Below are 21,810 nucleotides of genomic sequence, written 5' to 3' on the forward strand. Positions count from 1 at the left end.
CCAACTTACCCTAGCAGAAGTTTTACCACCTAACTTTGAACATTGCCATTCTGCGTTCATGGCAGATAGTGATTTTAGATTATTCAATCGCACACTGACACTTAGAAACGCGCGAACCGCTCTGAAAGTGCTCTCATCAATTGTTTCTACTCGTGAGCGCACCCAAAAGAATCGCAGCTCGATAGTTGTGCGCGTTGGCACCTGGTGGAAACACGAATGGCTCACTACTTAATCTCACATTTGCCACTCTTCTTCACCCGTGACAGCTGAAACTCATTGCTGCTTAGGAACGCGCGGACAATTACAAAAGCGCATCGCGATTAATCTTCACCACTGAGGCTCTTCGATCGTAGCCGCTAGCACTTTGAGACAATTTCAACCCGCATCTGGGCTAGTGAAGAGATAAATAACCACAAGTTTAGCGCAAGTGTCGGACCAAGCAATACAGCGCTTACGCTAAATTTCCCACTGCGTGGAATCTACAAGATATGTTTCAATTTTATTCTGTAGCAATGACCGCACGAGTCCAGCTCTGGCCTAGGCTCACCCACCGTAATGGCTTTGCGTATGGCGTTGCGCTGCTAAGCATGTGGTCTCGGAATCAAATCTTGGCCGCGGCGGCATCATTTCGATGCAGGCGAGATCACTATAGTGCATGCAAATAAACGGCACGTGCCGTTTATTTGCATGCACTTTAATGATCTCCCAGTGGTCTAAGTTAACCCGTAGTCCCCCACTTCGGCGCGCCTCAAAATCAGGTCGTGGTTTTGGCATGAAAAACCCAACAATTTTTTCGCTTAGCTTCACGCAGAAACCTGAGTGATGCCTGGATAGATAACACTAATTAACGTAAATTTAGTTACCCATGAGTGACACACGATAGTGGAGGACGCGATAGCGATGTGCACAGCGACACAGGCAGGTCGTCGACTCGGTTCGTGTACAGGCGTAAGAAAGCACATTGCACTAAAGGACGCACATTCATCGAACAGAAAGCCGTAGGAAAAGAGCTTCGTCACGTCCTGACTGCGAGGTGCCAAGTGCATCTCGACACACAATCTGCAAGATACTAAGAATGGGTCGCAGCAGTCCTTGAATAGGCATTTGTATTAGTTCTGCTACTGCCACACCATCACTGCGACTGCTAGCAGTCCTAGCAGCAGCAGTAGTAGTAGTTGTTGTGGAGCAGTAATAGTAATGGTAATAGTAATAGTAATAGTAGCAGTAAGTATTGTTGGTACTTATTTAATATTGACACGGGCGCAGTCTGAGTGATTCTTCAGGAATGCTATAAACGTAATATCACTTATTTTAGTCCACGTTCTTTATTACTTTATCTTATTTTAAAGGCAAAAATGAAAGCAAGCTGAATAATGCAGGCTGTAGTCAAATAATTTGGAGAAAGTGACTTAATGAAAATAAATGTACAGATCGAAAAGACTGGAATGACAAAGCCGTTGAACGTAGCTTTCAAGGATACTGAATAGCTGAGTGAAAATTCCTGCGGCTTCCTTAAAGTAGATAAACCCATGGAATGGAGCGGGGATAGACACTTAGGCCGATTCGATGAATCAGTGATTCTGAGTTGCTTTTCCATGAAATAGGCTTAGGCCGGCTTACACCCAGCAGCATCCTTCCATTTTTCGATCATATTGTAAGAAGATATACGAGGACAAATATAAATCAAGAGCCCTAATTTGGGCACGTCCTGCACTCTCCGATTATCCTTGCAGCCTTCCCAGGCCCGACATGTCCAAAAGCATCGAGGTGTCATTTGAAGAGACGCAACAGAGGGAGCATCTGGCCCAGCGGGTTGTTCTGGTTCTCGATGTCTCGCAGAGCATGGACGTAAGCGGCTGTTGTTTACAAGAGATTATGTTTGTGCAACGCGTCGGTCTCGATGACGAAAATACGACTTAAACATAATCGCCCAGAAAAAATATTTGACTCTTCGTGCCAGCCTCACTTTCTGGTTTGAAAACAAGGGGGAAAATATCATTCTACGTGAAAATCTTGCGAAACTTCCTCATGAAGGGTCGCCTTTGGCTGACTTGAATTATTAACCAATGCAGCGCACCATGAAACCGTGATTTGATGAAAAATAAACGGACGTATGCATTTTCTTTAAATATGTGAATAAGACGAGGCTTCTGACGTCACAGGTATCTAATTATACCTTCAGCACCTCACGTCTCGCGCCTAATTTCGCTCACCATGCATATCAGCGCTCTCACGCGGTTATTGGACCTCTTTTTTTCGGCACCCATCGCATGCGCACGCAAGGCCGATAGTTTTGCACGACATAATATTGCTCAGCGACACCATGAATTATCAAGTATCGTGTACAAGAAAATAATGTATTTACAGGCATTCTGTGGTCCGTTGGCCCCTAAAGACAAACACTGGTAATTCATTTGATACGCTGAAGAACACGGCTCGCTTTAAATTTTGCAAAATCTATGATGTCGCCAAATGTTTACGTCGCTCCTCGATGCATGGTGTTCATACGGGTATAACTGAATATTTCCTGCTTGGTTGTTTCCCGGGTGCACATTAAGTAATCACACGAATTCAGTTGCTCTACAATTTGCGTGGCCAGATATGCAAGGCTCTTAAGCTGTGTTTTGTCATACGCCCGTTGACCCTTATGAGCTGCGCAGATAAACCATTTGCGAAAGTGTGCAATCATGGATAACGTCGGGAAACGCGTTATCTAAAGCTGTCTGAACAAAGAGGGGAAGAGTTATCGGTTTTCTCTACGCTGTGTTTGCGCTGCGCTTATCAGACTTATCTCGCGGGTTCGGCTTTTACGCCCAATATTTCCGCGTGTTTAAGCTAGGCCTTCGTAGGACCTGTTCTCAGGTAAATAAGATCGTTAACATTGCATTCAGGAAATTCATTCGTTAAAAGTGAGTTAAGAGCTTCAATAACTACACATGATATGGCGCCAATATTACCGCGAGCAGAGGTGGGTATGGACGCAAGCGTCAATTGTTGGTTACACCGCATGGGCCAACGATCGAGCCAACGGCCATGTGCTTGCGCGATGATGTTGACACTGTGATTTTTATCTCTCAAATTTTATCCGGCGAACGTGACCAGCGTGGTGAGATTTAAGGGTGATAAGTGAGAAGTATAGCCTACATATGTGAGAATGATCACAAACATTGTCCCGTTTTATTACTTAGAACCGCGACGTACTATAGAGTTGACTATGTCCTATATTATTACCAAATTATTTAGCCCGCCATGTCTTCCTTTCTTTCCTTTATTCTTTTTCTTTCTTTCTTTCTCTTTTATTTGAGACAATTTCATACAAATCGGCTCACGAGGCACAGCAAAAGGCCCGGAAAGAGCCTGATTAGGATATGCCATCCTGACAGCGTCTGTCATACGTTATTCATACTTGTTGAAATAGCGTATGACTTGTAGCTACGGGAGCACTCGACAAGCGGCGGAAACTATGGTATACACGTTGGGTAAGCAGCACCTAAATAAAACATTTTAGCAGCAATATTCGCAGCAAGAACCACATACAGACACATTCGGAAAGTCGTAACGTGTGCAGATTGATGTATACAGATGGTTGCAAAATAAGACTGCATCATATGTAATAACCGAGTAAAATATTCGCAGCCTCTCCCGATAATAATAAATTATGGGGTTTTACGTACCAATACCGCTTTCTGATTATGAGGCACGCCGTAGTGGAGGAGTCCGGAAATTTCGACCACCTGGGGTTCTTTAACGTGCACCTAAATCTAAGTACACGGGTGTTTTCGCATTTCGCCCCCATCGAAATGCGGCCGCCGTGGCCGGGATTCGATCCCGCGACCTCGTGCTCAGCAGCCTAACACCATAGCCACTGAGCAACCACGGCGGGTAGCCTCTCCCGAAAGGCAAAGCATAGATTGCGATAGAAAATTAGCATACATCTATACGAAGTAAGGATAGCAGTTTTATTAGCCTTATAAACTTGTAAACATTCGCTGTTTAACTAAATTCCCAAGCACGGCGTCACGCGTGCCCGCGCAAACACGTACGCATCTCACTCGATGACCGCGTAAGCTTGCTGTGACAATGCTGGAGTGAGAAAGCGTGGCAGCAGCCGCCAGTGAATTGACCTTCGTGCTGCTTCTCGCTTCAAAGCGAATTAAGCGGCGAAAACACAGTGCACACGAAGCTATCAGCACTTTGTCCCCATCGCAGATCGTTTTCAAGGCAGAGGCCGAGCGACTGCGCGCGTCTGCGCCATACGCAGAAGGCGCCGAAGTAGAACCCCCCCCCCCCCTCCTTTCCCTGGTGACTTGCGCGCAGCGGAAGATGGCGCGCTTCCTCCACGCTTTGCTCCTTTGCGCTCGCGAGAATGAGCCGCCATCGTCGGCTCACCCTCGCACGCTCTCACTCGCACGTGTCGCATACGGCGCGCGCCAACGATGTGATCGCCCTTGGACTTTATACGGAACATCACGCAGACGGCGACGCGATGTCAGAAATTGGCCTGCAGTGGCCACGTAATTCATATCGCAATAAATACAATACAGTACACTATGATTATCCGGTCCTTTGTAACAGTGCCACAGGATGCGAGCTAGATGAATAAGGGTATCCGAGGGGATCAATTTTTTTGTTTTTCACAACCATGCGAAGTTTCAGACAGCAGTAAGGGAGAAAGCATAGAAAGTTAATTATTATGTTTGATTGAAGTAGTAAATAAACAGGGTAAAGCGTCGAGTCATATAGAGGGTCATATAGACGGTCATATAGAGGGTCATAGAGGGTCATAGTCATATATATAGACATCTGTAATAAGTTGCCTCTTGGTCCGGTTTCACTCTGCTTTACCTGATTAGTTCTACATCCCAACTAAACGCAACAGATAACTCACCCTATGCCTCATCTAATGGTAGTGCCAAAGGGTTTCTTCACTTCAGGCAAATGGTCATGCGCCCAAAGGGCATAGGTCGCTTCGCTGATGTTTTTTCGCGTATTCCAGGACTACGACCGGATGACGTTCCTGAAAGAAGCGGCGACCCGATACATCCAGGACATTGCGGATGGCTCGAAGCGGCTGGCCATCATTACGTTCAGTAACGATGCGGCGGTCCGTCACACCCTGATGCCTGTGAACGTAAACACCAGGCAGAGCTTCCTGAATACGGTGAAACAGTTGCGCACCGTCGGGGCGACGTGCATTGGCTGCGGCCTCCTGCGAGCCCTGGAGGTACGCACAACTTTTGCGAGTGCGAAGTATGAGAGGGAAGCTTTCACTCGGCGAGTTTTCTCGAACTCAGTGAACGTAACTTCATTTTCTGCAGTCACTGCTACTCCGTATTGTTGATTTTCTTACCTAATATTTCGACATAGCCGGCCCTGTTTGTGGTCCAACTCCCGACGTTTAAAATAATAAAAAGAGATTGTATTTAAGATAATTATGATGGTTAGTGTGCTTAAGTTTGCGTGTTTCGTCACTGCTGCAGTGCATTATGCGGTAGATGTGGGCTCGGCTCCCAGCGGCGGCAAATTGCTTTTCGTCCACTTTCGCTTACCTCTACCTTATCATCTCTAAACATTAGTTAAAGAACAACTAATTTCCCCAATGCCTTTTCTTGGCCTAATATGGTTGCATTATGCGTACGTATGTCTAAGTGTTTTGGTCTATTATTTTGTGACACCTGTTTTGAGGTACTGTGGTTATCTATATATATATATATATATATATATATATATATATATATATATATACGACCTCCTTTAGATGTTTTCTTGTCAAGCACTGACCATACAACACTCAGCAGTTCATCGGGCTAGCATATATATATATATATATATATGCTAGCCCGATGAACTGCTGAGTGTTGTATGGTCAGTGCTTGACAAGAAAACATCTAAAGGAGGTCGTGACCTTATCTACATTGATGCGTCATTGCTATAAGGCCAATATTATGTCGTGCCTCAGAAACAAGTAAAGGAAAAAAAAACTGCATAGGAACGAAGTAACTGATTTGTTCAACATAAACAGAACCTATATTAAGTTGCGTTTATTGCATTTAAGAGAAGCAGTCAACATACACGAAATTCATCAAGCACAATGTATATTTGCTTCTTGTTTCTAAACAAACATTGTCCAAGAGATTAATATTTCCAAAAATGGGAGGCACCAAGTTTAAAGCTATGTAACTCAACAATGGAAAGTTTATATTCTACACCGCTTCCAAGCACTCAGTCTGTCAATGTCCCAAAGCTACACGTGGGCTGAGGAATACGCCGCAGAATAGGACTCCGGGATTTTATAACATGCTATAACATGTTTTCGCATTCCGCCACCTTCGGAATGCAGTTACTGAGGCCCAAAAAGCTTGCAGCTCATGCTAAGCAGCAGAGACGCCATTTCCTTAAGCCAACGGGACGCGTGAAAATTAGCCACAGAATGCGGTCTCCCGTTTGCTCTATCATAAAAAAGTGCCTCGGACTTCAAATAAACTGCGTCTAAAAAGCAGGCCTGGAGCTAAGGCCCATACGCCTTAAGCCCCTGGCCCTGGGGTCAAACACCTGGAGAACCTGAGAACTTTCCCAAGTATTCTGCACCATCAGCCACAGCCGACATTCGCTACCCGCTATGGCTCTGTCCAGAAACAAGAACTACGAGAGAGAGAGAGAGATAGATAGATAGAGAGAGAGAGAGAGAGAATTCTCAGAGCTGCCAAGCTGCGAAACAGACACACAGATGGATTTTGTGGCTTGTGGACAATAAGTTATATAATTCACTGCTTCAATTCTTCAACGCACAGGGCATCCACGCTTTAATTCAAGTGCTCCCACGAGGCGCAGTACATTATGTAAGAAAAAAAAAAGAAAAAGAAAAAAAAACATCGTTACAGGTACTGAGGACTCCCGACGAGACACCGGAAGGCGGCATCATCGTGTTGATGAGCGACGGCACTGAAAACAGGGCTCCTTACCTCAATGACGTCATGCCGCAGTTGACGGCCGCCAAGGTGGAAATCAGCACGTTGGCGCTGGGGTCCAAGGCCGATGATAAGCTCGAGAAGTTGGCCACGGCCACCCGTGGAAAAGCGTTCTTCTTTCAGGACCTCCAGGGCGACACCGCGCTCCGCATGGAGACAGCCTTCGTGGAAGCCACCGTCGCACAGACCGGTGCAGACAAAGATTACGTCACGGTACGTATGGCGCCCTTTCACGGCACCGTTTTATAACGTCACGTGGTCCCACACGACACGCTATCATTTAAACAGGCATGCCTTTTCACACGTTTCTAGGCAACCGGCGCACTTTGTCGCCGAGGATGGCACAGAATTCCCCGTTCCCGCTACTTAGCCTTTTAAACACTTCGACCAGGACTAATCACAATAAAACCATCCAACACCCTATTAGTCGCGCGAACTCTCATAAATGCTCCTTGCTCCCGCGGGTCATTCCATTTTTATAAGACTATGCTATCTGACACATGTGTAAACTATTTTCCACTTGAATGGTTTGTGAAGTGTATTTAGCACGTATCAGAAATTCCTAATCTTGCATACTTAGTTACATTCCTGCGTTCAGATTTGCTTCAAGTTTTCTTGAAATTCATTTTTGTTACTCTTCACGAAGTAATTGTAACTAATTGTGTAACTCATTCCCCCATGACATATATATATATATATATATATATATATATATATATATATATATATATATATAAGCCCTAAATAATGGCAATCATAAACATCAGTGTCATCAACCCATCTTATACGCACTGCAGGACGAAGGTCTGTTCCGTCGATCTCCAATGACACCTGTTTTGCGCTAGTTGATGCTCTCCTAGGCCTACAAATTTCCTAAATTTCTTTCACACCGCATAGTTTTCTGCCGTCTTCGACCGCGCTTCCCTTCTCGTGGCACCTATTCGGTAACTCTAATAGATATCCGATTATCTGTCCTACGCATTAGTACGTAATTGTTTTTTAGCATAAATTTCCTTACACAAGGCCTAGTGCACTGTTAAACCGACAGACTACATCAAACAGACCAACAGTTAGAGAAGCCAACAATATACCTTTCAGTCACCCTGCATGCAGTTGGCGTGCGCGACACTTTTTGCTGTCGAGTAGTGACATGCTGCGTGTGAGTGAACGAACGCTCTGCTCGGCCAAATGAGGCTCCATTGTAACTCTGTGGGCACAGCATAGGTGGTGTCCACAGCGTAGTGGTGTCTATGACGAGATTCCCGATGTGCGATTGCTTCTGGTGCTTGAAATTAGCAAAAACATAGCCTTCGAGATCTGTATCGGCTACTCAGTGGCAACCACGGCTCGGCAGTGGGTTTGGACTCCTCCTATAAGTGCCCACGACCACTTTACTGAAGGCATTACCATCATTTGACGCGATGTTGGACGCGCCGCGACACCTAAGCCATGATTTAAGGAATAGTCTTTCCCTTCCCTGGCAATTCCTGCAACAAATAATTAACTTGTTCTCGAGCTTTGATCGGGTCATTGTACACAGAATTACGATTTGATTACTCTGTGAGCACTAGTACCCACTAGAACGTTCACAGACCTCAGAATCCTTTCAACGAGGTCTATAGAACCTTGGAATATAATTACGTTAAATGTGGAACATTTCTTGACACTCCATATTCGTGAATCAAGAGAAATACGTAAATTCGTCGAGATCTGTTATTTTACGGCCCGGATAACATGACGCATTGCGCCGATGTTAAGTAAGCATCGCCCCTGCAAACTTCATTGACGTCGACAGTATATACCTTCGAGATTAGCGGGAGGTCACCTAAAACATGAAACCCCGCATCACTCTTGCAGTTATTTCCGGCAAGGGGCATCATTTGCCTTTAGAGACATGAAAACGTGCGCATTTGTAAATATTACAGCATATGGAGGAATGCAGAGTGAAATATTAGATATACAGGTCCGCCACCGCAAGGTAAACGTCACTGTCACAGCACATTCCGAAAATTAGGAGATTAGGAATTCCAGCCATGACATAAATGGTGACGTAGATACCTGTGTGTGCAACAACTCGTTGAACTAATCAGCGATGCGAAAAAAAAAAGATAAAATCAAAGACAGACAAAGAGAGATAAATGAGATGCGAAAGGGAGGAGGGTTAACCGGAATATAGATATCCAGTCTGATACCCTGCACTGGGGATAGGGTAAGAATAGCTGAGCTAACGCTAAGCAATTTTTTTTTCTGTCGCGCGTTTACTTGGGGGTTTTACGGGCCAAAACCACGATATGTTTATGAGGCACACTGCAGTTGTGGAATCTGGATTATGACCACCTGGGGTACCTTAAAGTGCGCCCGCAGCACGGCACACAAGCATTTCTGCATTCCGCCTCCATCGAAATGCGGCCGCTGCGGCCGGGAAATGTACCCGTAACGTCGTGCTTAGCCGCGTTACGCCATAGCCCCTAAGGCACCGCGGCGGAAAGTGGAATAAGATCGAGCGGACGGAATCGCTACAAAATCGGGGCCCCGATTGTCGCGTTCCTGTCCTCTCCCACCACAATAACACCATCCTCAACGACCGCATTTAAAGTCCAAATAGAGCCCGGATATTGAACGTTCCATAAAACCCAACGGTGACATCGAGTGGCTGACGAAAACTCGTCTGGTCAGGGATGATCATGGCAAAGAATATGGTGGTTCACCCATCACAGTGAACAAGACTGCCCTATGGGAGCCGACACGTGGTTTGTTTTCTTTTAAAAGTTTTATTCCGTGGTCCGTGTCCCCTATTCTGCACCGCAACAGTGCGCTCAGGCAGCCGCTTTGTCGTTTTATCAACAGCTCACTGACGTCGAAAAGGCTTTTACGGGCAAGTTGGAGGAAAAGTTCGTGCTCGAACCTTCTTTGGGAAACAACACTGTCGTCGCCGTCGAACGAGTGAGCCGTGAGGTCGCTAACATGACAGTGACCCTCATCGATCCCAGTGGCAAAGAATGCCACAAGTGCGCAGTCCACGGCGACGCGGGAACGAAGAAAATCGTCGTACCCAGCCCGGCGCAGGTAATGTACCACCTTTCTCTGTACAGCGAATGCAATGACTGGGGGTCAAAATGATCAGCAATGCGAAACGCAGTGCTAGTAATTGCAGCATCTATCACAATACACACACACACACAAAACAAGAACATAAGTTTCTTTTTTCTCTTTCTGAGTAGCTTGCGAGACCTAGCACTCTGTTCGTACAGAACAGGCCCAACCTCCTTAAGTGGTACAAAGGAACAGCACGTGACCATAGCTCGTATGCGCACACAAGCCACGAACGCTTTCTATTTTCAGCCTTTAGTGAGACCCGTACCTCATAACTACGAACAAAGAAATCGTACAACTAGCTACAACTGTCATATTCGGCACCGCGATAGCAAAGTTGAAATGGAATGCAATGTATTTGGGGCGCTTTGATTTCTAACTTTAGAGTTTTATATGTTCTTGATTGTGTAATTCATTCATTCACTGACTGACTCATTCAATTATTTAATTGGTTATTTATTTATTTATTTATTTATTTATTTATTTATTTATTTATTTATTTATTTATTTATTTATTTATTTATTTATTTATTTATTTATTTATTCATTTATTTATTTATTTACTTATGTAGTCCGGTGAGTGGACGCTTCGCGTGCACAGCTCCGGTTCGCGCAAGATGGCGGTGAACGTCCGAATCAAGTCCCAAGGCAGGGACCCCAAGGACGAGCCCATTCGGGTCACGTGCCAAATGGGAAGCCTGGAAGTTGGGAAACCTGATGAAGCGATCATCTACGCCGACGTGAGTAAAGGTGCGAACGTTGTCCTCGACGCCACGGTCGTTGCTGAGGTCACCGGCCCGAACCCACCACACAAGTCTACGGTACCACTTCATGATGACGGCCATGGTGCGATTCAAGCTCTGCTTCTCTCGTATTCATACTTCTGATGCAAAGTAACAACGGTTTGAACTGTTTACCTTAGCGTAAATGTACTGTAGTCGGTGACAAACTGACGAATGCACCGTGCATTGGCTGCACGTTAAAGAACCCCAGAGGTTCAAATAATCTGGAGTCCCCTACTACGGCGTGCCTTGTAATCATATCGTGGTTTTTTCACGTAAACCCACTGAATTTTTTTACCAGGAACATTCTTGCATTTATGTTTCAACGGTCTCTTGGTCAGCGATAGCAATTGGTTCAGTGCTTCTGAAATATCTATCTTGACTATACCAGCTACTGATTTCGGCGAGAGATTCCACTCCTGAATCGCCGAGTGGAAAAAGATAGTGGGGTCAGTGCAGGAGGAAGGCTGGTTAACTTTGTAAAAATGGTCAAAGCACGAAAGCTGCCTTTATTATTGTTACAGTGTAGGCCCGAAGGCAAAGAGGGCGGATGCAGTGCGGTTTTGTGGGCGGAGCTTGTACTGAGTACATAGGCTGCAGCCGAGCGTATGCGTAGACGTAGGCCGCAGTACCGGTATACACAGACTGGAACAGCAACGCTAACGGCGGTGCCTTGCGGCGCTGTAATTCACCACAATGCGTTAGAGACGTTCTTTTGTTCAAAGATACTTTCTAATAGATATTATATAATGTCACTCGAAGCAACGTTGTGGATGTCATAGCCCCAGATTTCTCAAGTAAATCTTACACAACGCAGAAGTCAGTCTGCTCAGCATGCACTCAACTAATTTCGAATAAGTTATTTGTGTTGAGAACAATTGCTAAATTGCGTCTATTGTTGAGAGAATTTCTTTTTTGTTAAGACATCATTTGTGTACGAAAACTGCGGATATAGAAAGAAATAACAAAGTGAAGCACCAAGCTTACAGGCCAGCAATAAAAAACCGCCATGTTTGTAAAACAACTGTACAAGTTCTAAGCATAAAAAATTTATCGTTCAATAACTGTTGCATTTATGAAGAAATAATACGCAATATACAGCGAGAGTTTTCGCGAACCCAAAGTCAATAACAGCGCTCCAAACATAGCAAGGAATTTTCCAAAGCTTCTGAGACCGGAGAGATTGGCGTTCATGTTATTATCAGCGACGAAGACTAGATGACCACTGCGTGCTTCGAATACGAAATCAGCTACAGGTCTCCCATTGTCGTTTATTGTCTCGTGATGATGATAAAATGCTTAGGTTTTCGGTAGTGCCAGTACCCCGGAAATGTAGTCACGTATGTGATGGGGTTAGGTTCTATGCGGTTATTGCACAGCTAGAAAAGAGCCGAAGCAATGGGGTACGATCATTGGGAGTAGAATGCAAATAAACTTTAATGAGTAGCATTATCTGTTAGGTTGGCGGAAAATTTTCATGTGAAGCCAGAAAACCCCTTTCCCAGTACAGGGCGAGAATGCGCAGCTTAAACCCACTGTACGGCAACTGACAGCTGCTATTCGGAGTACAGTGACAAACAACCCATGGTCCACGATGACAATAGGCACGCCGGCGCAAGACATTCTACGAGCCTGTCCCCCCTCGCCGTTCCCCATACCTCATATGTAGGGAGGAGGCGTTCTACCAATAGGCCATAAACAGCTAAGTCTATATTAAACTGGAGATGACAAACAGTATACGACGCCCTGGTACAGACCCGATCAGTTAGGATGGAAAGTGGCTACAGGAGACCCAAAACGAGGGGACGAGGCACCCGTGTGTAAATTGCGCACGCACGCGAAGTCATTCCCTTTCGACGGGCTGTGACGGCATTAACGCCTTGGTTATGCCGCGCCGGGCATCGCTCAGACAAATTGAGCGGAACATCTCCTGAACGGCCAGGCAGGCAATGAACTTTATTTAAGTCCTGAGGAGCGACTCCAAAACCCCCTTACGAGGGAGGAGCCGCTGCTGGCCGCTCCCACGTCGGGACGAACGGGCCTGACGCCGCGGGCCCTGTGGACGGCCCGTAGCGGAGCGGCGAGGTTGGAGCTTTTGCTCCAGAACGGGAACTGTGGAATGTATGCGTAGTATTATATGGCGGTCGGCGTGGCGCGGAATTTTTGGGTTCGGCAATGTGAATGTTTTCATCTATCTGCTCGTACTTTTCACGCAAGTATAAACAAATAACGCATAATACATCATTACCGCGCATCATTACCCGCATAACGCGTTCCGCACCATGCTGACCGCCTCATCATGCTAAGTTACTGTTTAGGAAAGTCCCGCTTAATTAGGAAAGGTTACGCCACGACCTGGATTTGACCTGGCGCCCTTGAGCTTTAGCAGCGCAATACCAAAGCCACTGCACCACCACGGCGGGTCGCGTGCAGTTAATGTAAAATCAGCAAGAATGTAAGCCGCGTTTTTTTTTAATGGCTTCTTCGCAATACAACAATGTAATGTGACAAACCATACAACATATATTGCGGTGAAGTAAAGGGAGAATTTGCGCAGGTACAAAGTACAAACAACGGGTCATTATCAGTGCACTTTGACAGCCGCTCCAGGGCACCAAAGGACAACGGGGACGCAATACCTAGAACCCAAACTGCTCGTGGGTTAAGGGGACCCAAGGCCTCCGCGTACATGGAGTGCGCTTGTATAAGATCGGCATTCCGCTATTGCGGATAGGCTATCTTGCATGCGAACATCGCCAACACGTTCCGGCCTCAGCGGCCCCAACCCACGGGTCACAGTTGCTCCAGTTTTGAACCCTACTCCCCCCCCCTCACCCACCCCCATCGCTGACCTTTCAGTGTCCTGGAGATACTGCGCCGCCCGTGGCATCATAATCTCAGATGCTCTCCTGAGGTCGCCGTTTATTATCTTATTTTCGAATTCCAGGTGATCTCATCACGATGAGCATCTGTATTGCGGTGAAGGTTACTATATAAAGCCCATCCGCCGTTACGGAACGTTTATAATACCTTTGCCGAAAAGTTAACCGTAATGTGACCAAGTTAACGATAAACGATGAATTCAATTACTAAAACCGCAGTTGTACCTCACGTCCGGAAGCTACGTCGTTTAACATATGACCGACACGCAGCGATGCGTGGCCTGCGCCCGATGCACAAAGTCTTTCTCCTTACCGTTATTCTATAAGTATTCTACTGAACACTTCTATAAGTAAGCTCGATTATTCATCACTACATATCGAGCTCACTTATAGACATAGTGCGCTGTCGCTGACCGGTCATTTCTCATGTGCTATTATAATGGATCTTTTCCAGATCCTGACATCGGGGCCAATGATGGCACTTACAGCGGATACTTTGTCCAGTTCACGGGCAAAGGGAGGTACACTGTAGCGGCTCACGTTTCGAGCGATCACCGCGCTCGACTAAGCGTTCCGAAGATTGTTTCTGGCAGCTTCTTCAGCACCCCTGTGTTTACATTGGAATCCGGTGAGCAGCGCTAGTGCATACATTACCGCAATCCTTTACAAAAAGCGAGCTAGACAGTTCTTGTGTGTTAAATCGACAAAAGCGAGTTTGACTCAGTTGTATCAGAAAGATAACGTTCACGTCTTCTTTCCACTTACGTACTCCAAGGCACGGTTATCCCATTACCAGGAGGACTGAGGTTAGCTGGTCGTCACAATAAGCAAAAAAAGGTTAAGGGTCTGCCGATAAGGAGGAATCGCAATGTTAAGCGGGTAATCATACTTACTAATACAAATCTTTGCTTGACATTCAATTAAAAAAGGCTGACTATTCTCACACGCCCACGGTAAAAACATATAACACTCAATGAAAGGTGTTGTGCAACCGTGGCTACGGTTGTGATTTCACCCTACGGCAACCCTTCGGCGAGAATTGTCAAGGTTTCAACGCAAGAACAAGCTATAGTGCGATTTAGTTCCTATAGCTACTTATAAAAAAATCGCACGAATAAAGTGGCAGCCAACACTCAGGATATCTCAGATGGCTCTAAGCGAATGGAAAGTGTGTCAGCTAGCAACCTATCCTACAAGCGCCACTATATATCTACATATATATATATATCTACATATATATATATATATATATATATATATATATATATATATATATATATATATATATATATATATCTACATATATATATATATATATATATATATATATATATATATATATATATATATATATATATATATATATATATATCTACATATATATATATATATATTATTACCCCCTGCAGATGAATATGTAACATTTTCTGTGTGTTTTAATTAAGCTAAATCAAAGCTGGGGTGTCATTTAGAGGGTTCTATGACGGGTTAAACTGAGGCAAACGCTTCCTTCGAGCTCACTTTCCGATTTTCTTTTTGTTTCAAGCAAAGGGAATTCGTAGTTGACGTAAATGAAAAAAGCTAGCCAATAGTTTTTCTAAGAATCATTTGTAAAGCGTTCAAAGTGATGTAAGTATGCCCGCTAAATATTTTGCATTCTTAAAGGATAAGTAGGGTATAAACCTCTACTTCGGTGACGAAGTGAAACGGCACTGGTCTGTCTGAGAAGAGGTGCGTGAACGTTATTGCAGGAGGCCTTCAACCAGCTCGTAAGAATACGTTAGCTAGCAGGACGACGCTGCAACAGAAAAGGAGTACAGCGACCCAACACAAGATTGACAGAATCAAAATAAGGGCGACGTTATTGCAGTATCTATTATATTTTTATAAATAATGCTACACTTGAGCAGACAAAAATCATAAAGCTGTTACAACGAACATTGAAAGGCTGCTACGGCTACGAGCAAAACAACTGCATAAATAAATATACATTTGTTTTAGGCAATCGCTCAAACAGACAATACGCACCATTTTGACAGGGGCATATTGCAGAATTACACTACGCATCTAGCCACCTTAACGGAGTAGTGACGTAACATTTTGAACCTTTGATCTTTCGTGGTGATTGAAGATGCTCAACTTCAGAACCATACCCTACTGGCGATCCTCAAAGCACTCCAAATTTATGATATGCAATAGCTACGCTACGAAGCATTTTCGATTTCGTTTCCCAAGACGTTCTGTTCATTACGCCATTAAACGCAGAAGGTGGTCACGTGGGAGCGAAATCTTGTAACGTTTTGGCAGTTGCTCCAGTTCGCTCGGTCATCTATGCTGCCGCTCATTGCGCATCCTGATTTGACAGGACTGCAAACTTGAAGTCAGGGGACATAAATGCGGCAAGGACAGCTCACAGCAGAGATCAAATAAAATACGCACTGGAACGAAAAGTCAGCTGAGGTAGTAAATGCATGAAACAAAAATCGCAAAAGAGGTCATAGAACAGATAAAACGCAGGAGAATATAAAGTTCGCTCACATAAGTACCCAAAGGGTTCATTACACTTTATTATTGTGAGCTCAATACAGGGGCTACATCGTGTCTCAGTGCCACCGAATCACGCCGCACACAAGGACGTTGCGGACGAGTTGCTATAGAGTGGCGCGATTCGTTGCAGCTCAACCAAGCCGCACTTTTCTGCAGACTGATCCAGCCATCCGGTCCATCCCTTGTACTCAGCATAACACAATATTCAAAGAAGCCACCTGTGCGAGAGAGAGAAAGAGTGCGAGAGAAATAGAAGAGGGAAAAGGCCGGGAAGTTAACCAGACGCACGTCCCGTTTGCTACCCTGCACTCTGAAAGGGGAATAGTGATGAAAAGAGAGAAAGAGAGGAGATAGAGAGAGCACAGTTTCGCGCACATTTTAAGCTTCGCATCGAGTCTACACACGGTCGCCAAGAGCTGTCGAACTGAAGCACTGCAACAACGCTTTCGTGGCTTTCCGTGCCATCGAGAGAGAGAGAATAAACATTTATTTCATAAAGCGAGTAAAAAATTGCCTCGATGAGTGGGGCCCTCAGTCCAGGGCTCCATTGCCATGCGCGACTTCGCGAGCCCGCTGGATCAGCCGTTGCTGTTCCTGCTGGCTTGTGCTGCGCAGCGCAGACTCCCAAGAGGAAAGGGTAGGGTTGGGTATAGGAGGAACACCTGAAGGGTTAGGGCATTCCCATATGGAGTGAAACACCGTGGGTTTGGCCCCACAGTGGGGACAATAGGAAGGGTACAGGGTGGGATGAAAGATATGTAGCATGTGGAGGCAAGGAAATGAATTGGTCTGCAGTTGTCGCCAGACAGCGGCATCTGCTATCGACGTATACTGTCATGGTCCAAGGATCTTAGTTTCCGAAAATGGTCTAGAGTCCAGCTGGTTCAATGCTGTCCGGAGAATTTCACGCTTGACGTTGCATTGGGAACAGATACATAAGATGTGTTCAATCGGTTCTATAATTCCACAAGAGTCTCACATGGGCGTATCCCTTATCATAATGCAGAACGAATAGGCCTTTGTAAATGCTACCCTAAGCCAGAGGCCGCACAATACTGTCGCTTCAGAGAGAGCGTGCCAGAAAGCACAATTATACTCTTTGACCTGAATTGCTCAAAGAAGCAGATATTCAGCACTGCGATTTATTGGGCGTGTTAGTAAACTGACTTGGAAAGCATATTTAGCGCCAGCGAACAAGGACAGAAGAGAAACGACATCACAATGCGCTGTGGTGTCGTCTCCCTTCTGTCCTTGTTCTGTGCTTGTAAGCAGACATTATTTGCACGAAAATATCCAAATGCGTAATCGGCAAACTAACAGAACTTCGCTATAACTGTATAACTGATTATAGCCCACATTGCAAGTCACGAATTGTAGCCAGTGAGTTCACAATGCATATCCGCGTGGAACAAATTCTAAGAATAACACCAGTTTTGATATATTCGTTTCCAAAATGTGCGAAAAAATTACATTGGTTATTTTTGTACTGTAATGCATTAAAAAGGCTTGTTTTAAATAAGGTAGAGGAAAGAACATTGCATTCGCATGTTTGACGACGCTTATCTCAAAAGGCGCACTAGTTTCAATAGAGAGAGAATGCAAGAGGAAAACAGGCAGGGAGGTCAACCAGACGAGCGTCCGGTTTACTACCCTACAATGGGGCAAAGAAACACAGTTTCAAAATTCAATCTAAGTGGATGTGCCTTGAGAACTCACTGGCTTCTATTCGTACATTACAGTATGCGCCGTAAAGTAATTTGTTTAAATGATGATTACTGAAATCTTGTTAGGCAGCCAATTACGCATTTTTAATTTTCTATCCCTTTTTATTGAGTTGGATTGTTCCAAGTAATCGAGCTCAAGATATATATATATATATATATATATATATATATATATACCTACACTGCATGGAGGCGAAAGAAACAGAGATTCAAAGAGAAATGAAGGAAGAAATATGAGTATAGGGAAGCAGAAATCCCCGCACGTCTCATCACAAGCTATATCGCAGGCAGGTAGACCACGCAGCAAGCGAACCAGCCCTCCAGCTGCCTTAAACGCATACGTTACTGTCTTAACATCTTTTGCTCTCACAGTGGTCACCGTCTCTAGCATAGTACACAGCACTTGTCTCTCCGCACCATGGCATGCGCAGATACACAAAAGGTGTGCGATTGTTTCAACACAGCCGCAGCTGATAAGGATCTAATAAGGAGTGAATATGATGCATATACCAAATTCACCTCAAGGATTAGAGTTGGCTATCTGTCGCAGGAGATATTTATGGATTCCGTTAACAGTAAAAAAGAAAACACTCGATAATTTTCTCCGAAATGACAAAGCTAATACCAATAAGAGCACAAATATGACTCTAATATAACATAAACATCCTGGCAGACACATCGGGACGAAACGCCGAGCCGGACTACGAATACTCGATCGACGACTTCGAAGTCGATGACTCGACCGAAGAAGAGGCAAACCAGACATCGGCGGGTGCCGAGCCAGTAGGCGCATTCCAGAGGGTGGCGTCTGGAGGGTCCTTCCGGGTGACCGAACACATCGTGCAGAGTCAGGTGCCCCCAGGTACCATCGGCGATCTCACCGTAGTCGAACCGCGCCCAGGAGCGAACGACACGTTGCAGTGGCAACTCGTGTGGACCTGGCCCGGAGCTCACTTAACATCGGGAAATGGTAAGCGTCCGCTCAGAAACTTCTTGGCGTTGCACGTCGCTTAACTGGAAACTGGATTGAGCGGAGTGGTCCCTTTCAGTTGCCACGAGTGGATTTCAACCGCGATGTCATCGAAGTATGAAGCTCGCAATTAGTTCGCCACTGTACTTGGGATCGTGCGATGCTGGCGACGTTGCGTGAAGGGAACAAACACGCAAGCTTGCTGCGTGGTGATATTCTACAGGGTATTTCAGCGAACCTTCAAAATATTTTTCTAATTGCCTGTGGCAGATAGCAGAATTCTAGTCCATGAACTGGCCTATTCCAAGAGGCGGACATTACTTGCACAAGCAATTGAAATGCATAATGGAAAAATTAAAAAATAATCTCTAGTTAAGTCATTAACTTATGGCACACATTGCAATTTACAAATTTTAGCGGGTGAGACTGCAAGGCATATCCACTTGAAAAATAAAAAATGCGTGGATGACATCATTTACGAGATCTGCATCGTCAAAACTTGCGCTAAAAATGCACAGCCACTCCACTTTATTACCAAAGCGTCGTTTTATGCATTGAGGCACAAAAGTAACTGGGACGTCAATGCCTTTCTCCGCAAAGTTTGGGGAATAATATCTCGAAACTAGTGTCATCCTGAGAGGTCGTTCCAAGCGGATCCGCCTTGCGAACTCTCCGGCTAGAATTTGTAAATTGCAATGTATCATAAAGTAGCTAGTTCAAAGCTTGATTAGTGAATTTTTGTTAATTAGTCGATTATACATTTCAATTTATTTTGCAAGTAATGTGCGCCTCTTCGAGTACACCCGCTTATGACTAGAATTGTGCTATCCGCCACAAGCAATTTATAAAAATTTTCGAAAGTGTTCGTTCAAACACCCGGTACATGCGGCTGCTCACCTTCAACGCCACTTCCGTTCTACTTTACTAAGCTAAAATCATCAGAATACATTTGTTGTGACATTAACTGTTGTGTGACAGTAAATTCTGTGTGGTTCGGTGTTTTCGGTGCTCTAAATATGTCAAGATGCTCAAACGAAACGGGGCAGCTCTCTGCGTTGACTTGTATATCCCTGTTTGCAAGACACAAAGCGCATCATACTGAAACGTTCCTCCCCTTGCGCCTTCTTTTGACCTCGAGTACTGTATATTTTGCAGCTTCTGCCGTGGAAATTCGAGTTAGCGAAGACTATGCAAAGCTAGACTCGGACTTCGAGCAGCAGGAACAAATTACGATGGCTGACGTCGTCGAAGGCAGTCTCGACTTTCTACCTGCCGGTACCAAACACGTAGTCACTTTAGCGTTCTCCCCGAAATGGGCCACACCTAGACCCGACGGGTCCTTCGAGTGGAAGGCATTTCTGGCGGCTCGCGTCACAAACAGCGATGGGCTCAAGTCCAAGACGTCAAATATCGTACAAGTATTGTACGTGCCTCCTTCTGTAACTACCACAGTGGCCACCACCACAACGGATGCGACCACAACGGCAGCAACCACAACTGAAGTAACCACAACTGGAGTAACAACTGAAGCAACCACACCTGAAGTAACAACAACTGAAGTAACCCCAACGGAAGCAGCCACTACGGAAATTGGAACTACGACGGAAAGGGCTACCACGACGAGGGTTGCTGAGGAGCGTACGCGGAAATCACGCGGTTTACCGCCACCGTGGGTGTGGGCCTTGATAGGCGGGGTCGCAGCAGTGATCGTGGTGGCCACCGTGCTGGGAGTGCGACTCCGAGGAAGCATAAAGAGGCGCAGAATGTGCGGTTTTCCGACCGGCCGACCAAGGACGGATCAACGCGTGTGTGCCAGTGATTCTGCTTTAACCGTGTTGTAGCGGCACATCTTTTTTGCTGCATCGCAATGACGCAATAGAAGTGCCCGATGTTGGACTGTGCCATAACGTGAGAGTACCTCACGCTTCGACTGTCTGTAATTCGAGCTAGTGCCCGTATTGCGCCCCCCACCCCGCAATCTAACTACATGCAGGATAATGGAATTCTTTGTGAATGTATCTGTTGGTCTAGTCTTGTAACCTTCGTTCTGAAATAATTAATTCCGTTATTATTATTATTATTATTATTATTATTATTATTATTATTATTATTATTATTATTATTATTATTATTCGATGTTTCGGTATTTTTCATGTCAATGTCGTTGTAATTTTCCCCCGAAATTTGCATAGCGAAAAAAAAAATGACCGCCCTTCCACTACTGTGAAGAGGGGTGCAGAAGAAGCTCTGCATCCGGGGCTCTTCGTTGTCGTAACGCCTCGGCTTCGCGCTCCCTCACGGCGAGGCTGGCATGTCGACGACGAGCCCTTTCTCGAGCGAGTTCCCGGCGGCGTTTATCAAACGCCACCTTTTCTTCGGCCGAACGCACAACGCGCTGCCGTTCCTTCAACGCTGCCTGCCCTTCCGCAGTACGAACCAAACGCAGCTTCCCCATCTGACTGCCGGGCCTGAATGGCGGGAAACGGCGGGTGCCGAGGCGAGCGAACACGCGATCACACCCTTTCCTTCCTCCGGAGGGAGGGGACGCATGTGATTGGCTACCGCGCCTTGTGCTGCATCTATTTCTTCATGCATATAAAACTTCGCTTTAAAGGGCGCGTATGATGAATGTATGTTCAAATGTAATGTAACTATTTTGGATTGACACTACTTATACTTCCTTGCAATAAAGAAAAAAGAAAGACAGTGGCTGAATCGGTTAGCGTGGTGGTATCGCAACCTAACAATAAATTTTCATTTTCGCACGGCTTGGTTCTTTCTTTTTTCCTACGGCAACACCAACACCGACGCCGACACGAGTGAGGCAATACAAGCTTCGCCTGA

At 45.4% G+C, this 21,810-nt stretch overlaps 1 protein-coding gene across 2 annotated transcripts in view; it reads left to right on the forward strand.

Annotated features, from left to right (window-relative positions):
- The window catches only part of LOC126527090 (calcium-activated chloride channel regulator 1-like), a 108,392-nt gene that overhangs the window by 16,655 nt on the left and 69,927 nt on the right, over positions 1-21,810 (forward strand). The window contains exons 7-14 of one of the 2 annotated variants that reach the window (XM_050174814.2): positions 1,734-1,848; positions 4,997-5,224; positions 6,882-7,181; positions 9,816-10,034; positions 10,634-10,907; positions 14,180-14,353; positions 18,670-18,966; positions 20,122-21,734. In XM_050174814.2, the coding sequence (XP_050030771.1) occupies positions 1,734-1,848; positions 4,997-5,224; positions 6,882-7,181; positions 9,816-10,034; positions 10,634-10,907; positions 14,180-14,353; positions 18,670-18,966; positions 20,122-20,807 (2,293 nt within the window). In that variant the 3' untranslated portion in view covers positions 20,808-21,734. Of the gene's footprint in view, positions 1-1,733; positions 1,849-4,996; positions 5,225-6,881; positions 7,182-9,815; positions 10,035-10,633; positions 10,908-14,179; positions 14,354-18,669; positions 18,967-20,121; positions 21,735-21,810 lie in introns of those variants that run through there. The other variant, XM_055068550.1, reaches the window with a different exon arrangement.

Source organism: Dermacentor andersoni, chromosome 9 (assembly GCF_023375885.2).
Source record: "Dermacentor andersoni chromosome 9, qqDerAnde1_hic_scaffold, whole genome shotgun sequence".
NCBI classification, from domain to species: domain Eukaryota; kingdom Metazoa; phylum Arthropoda; class Arachnida; order Ixodida; family Ixodidae; genus Dermacentor; species Dermacentor andersoni.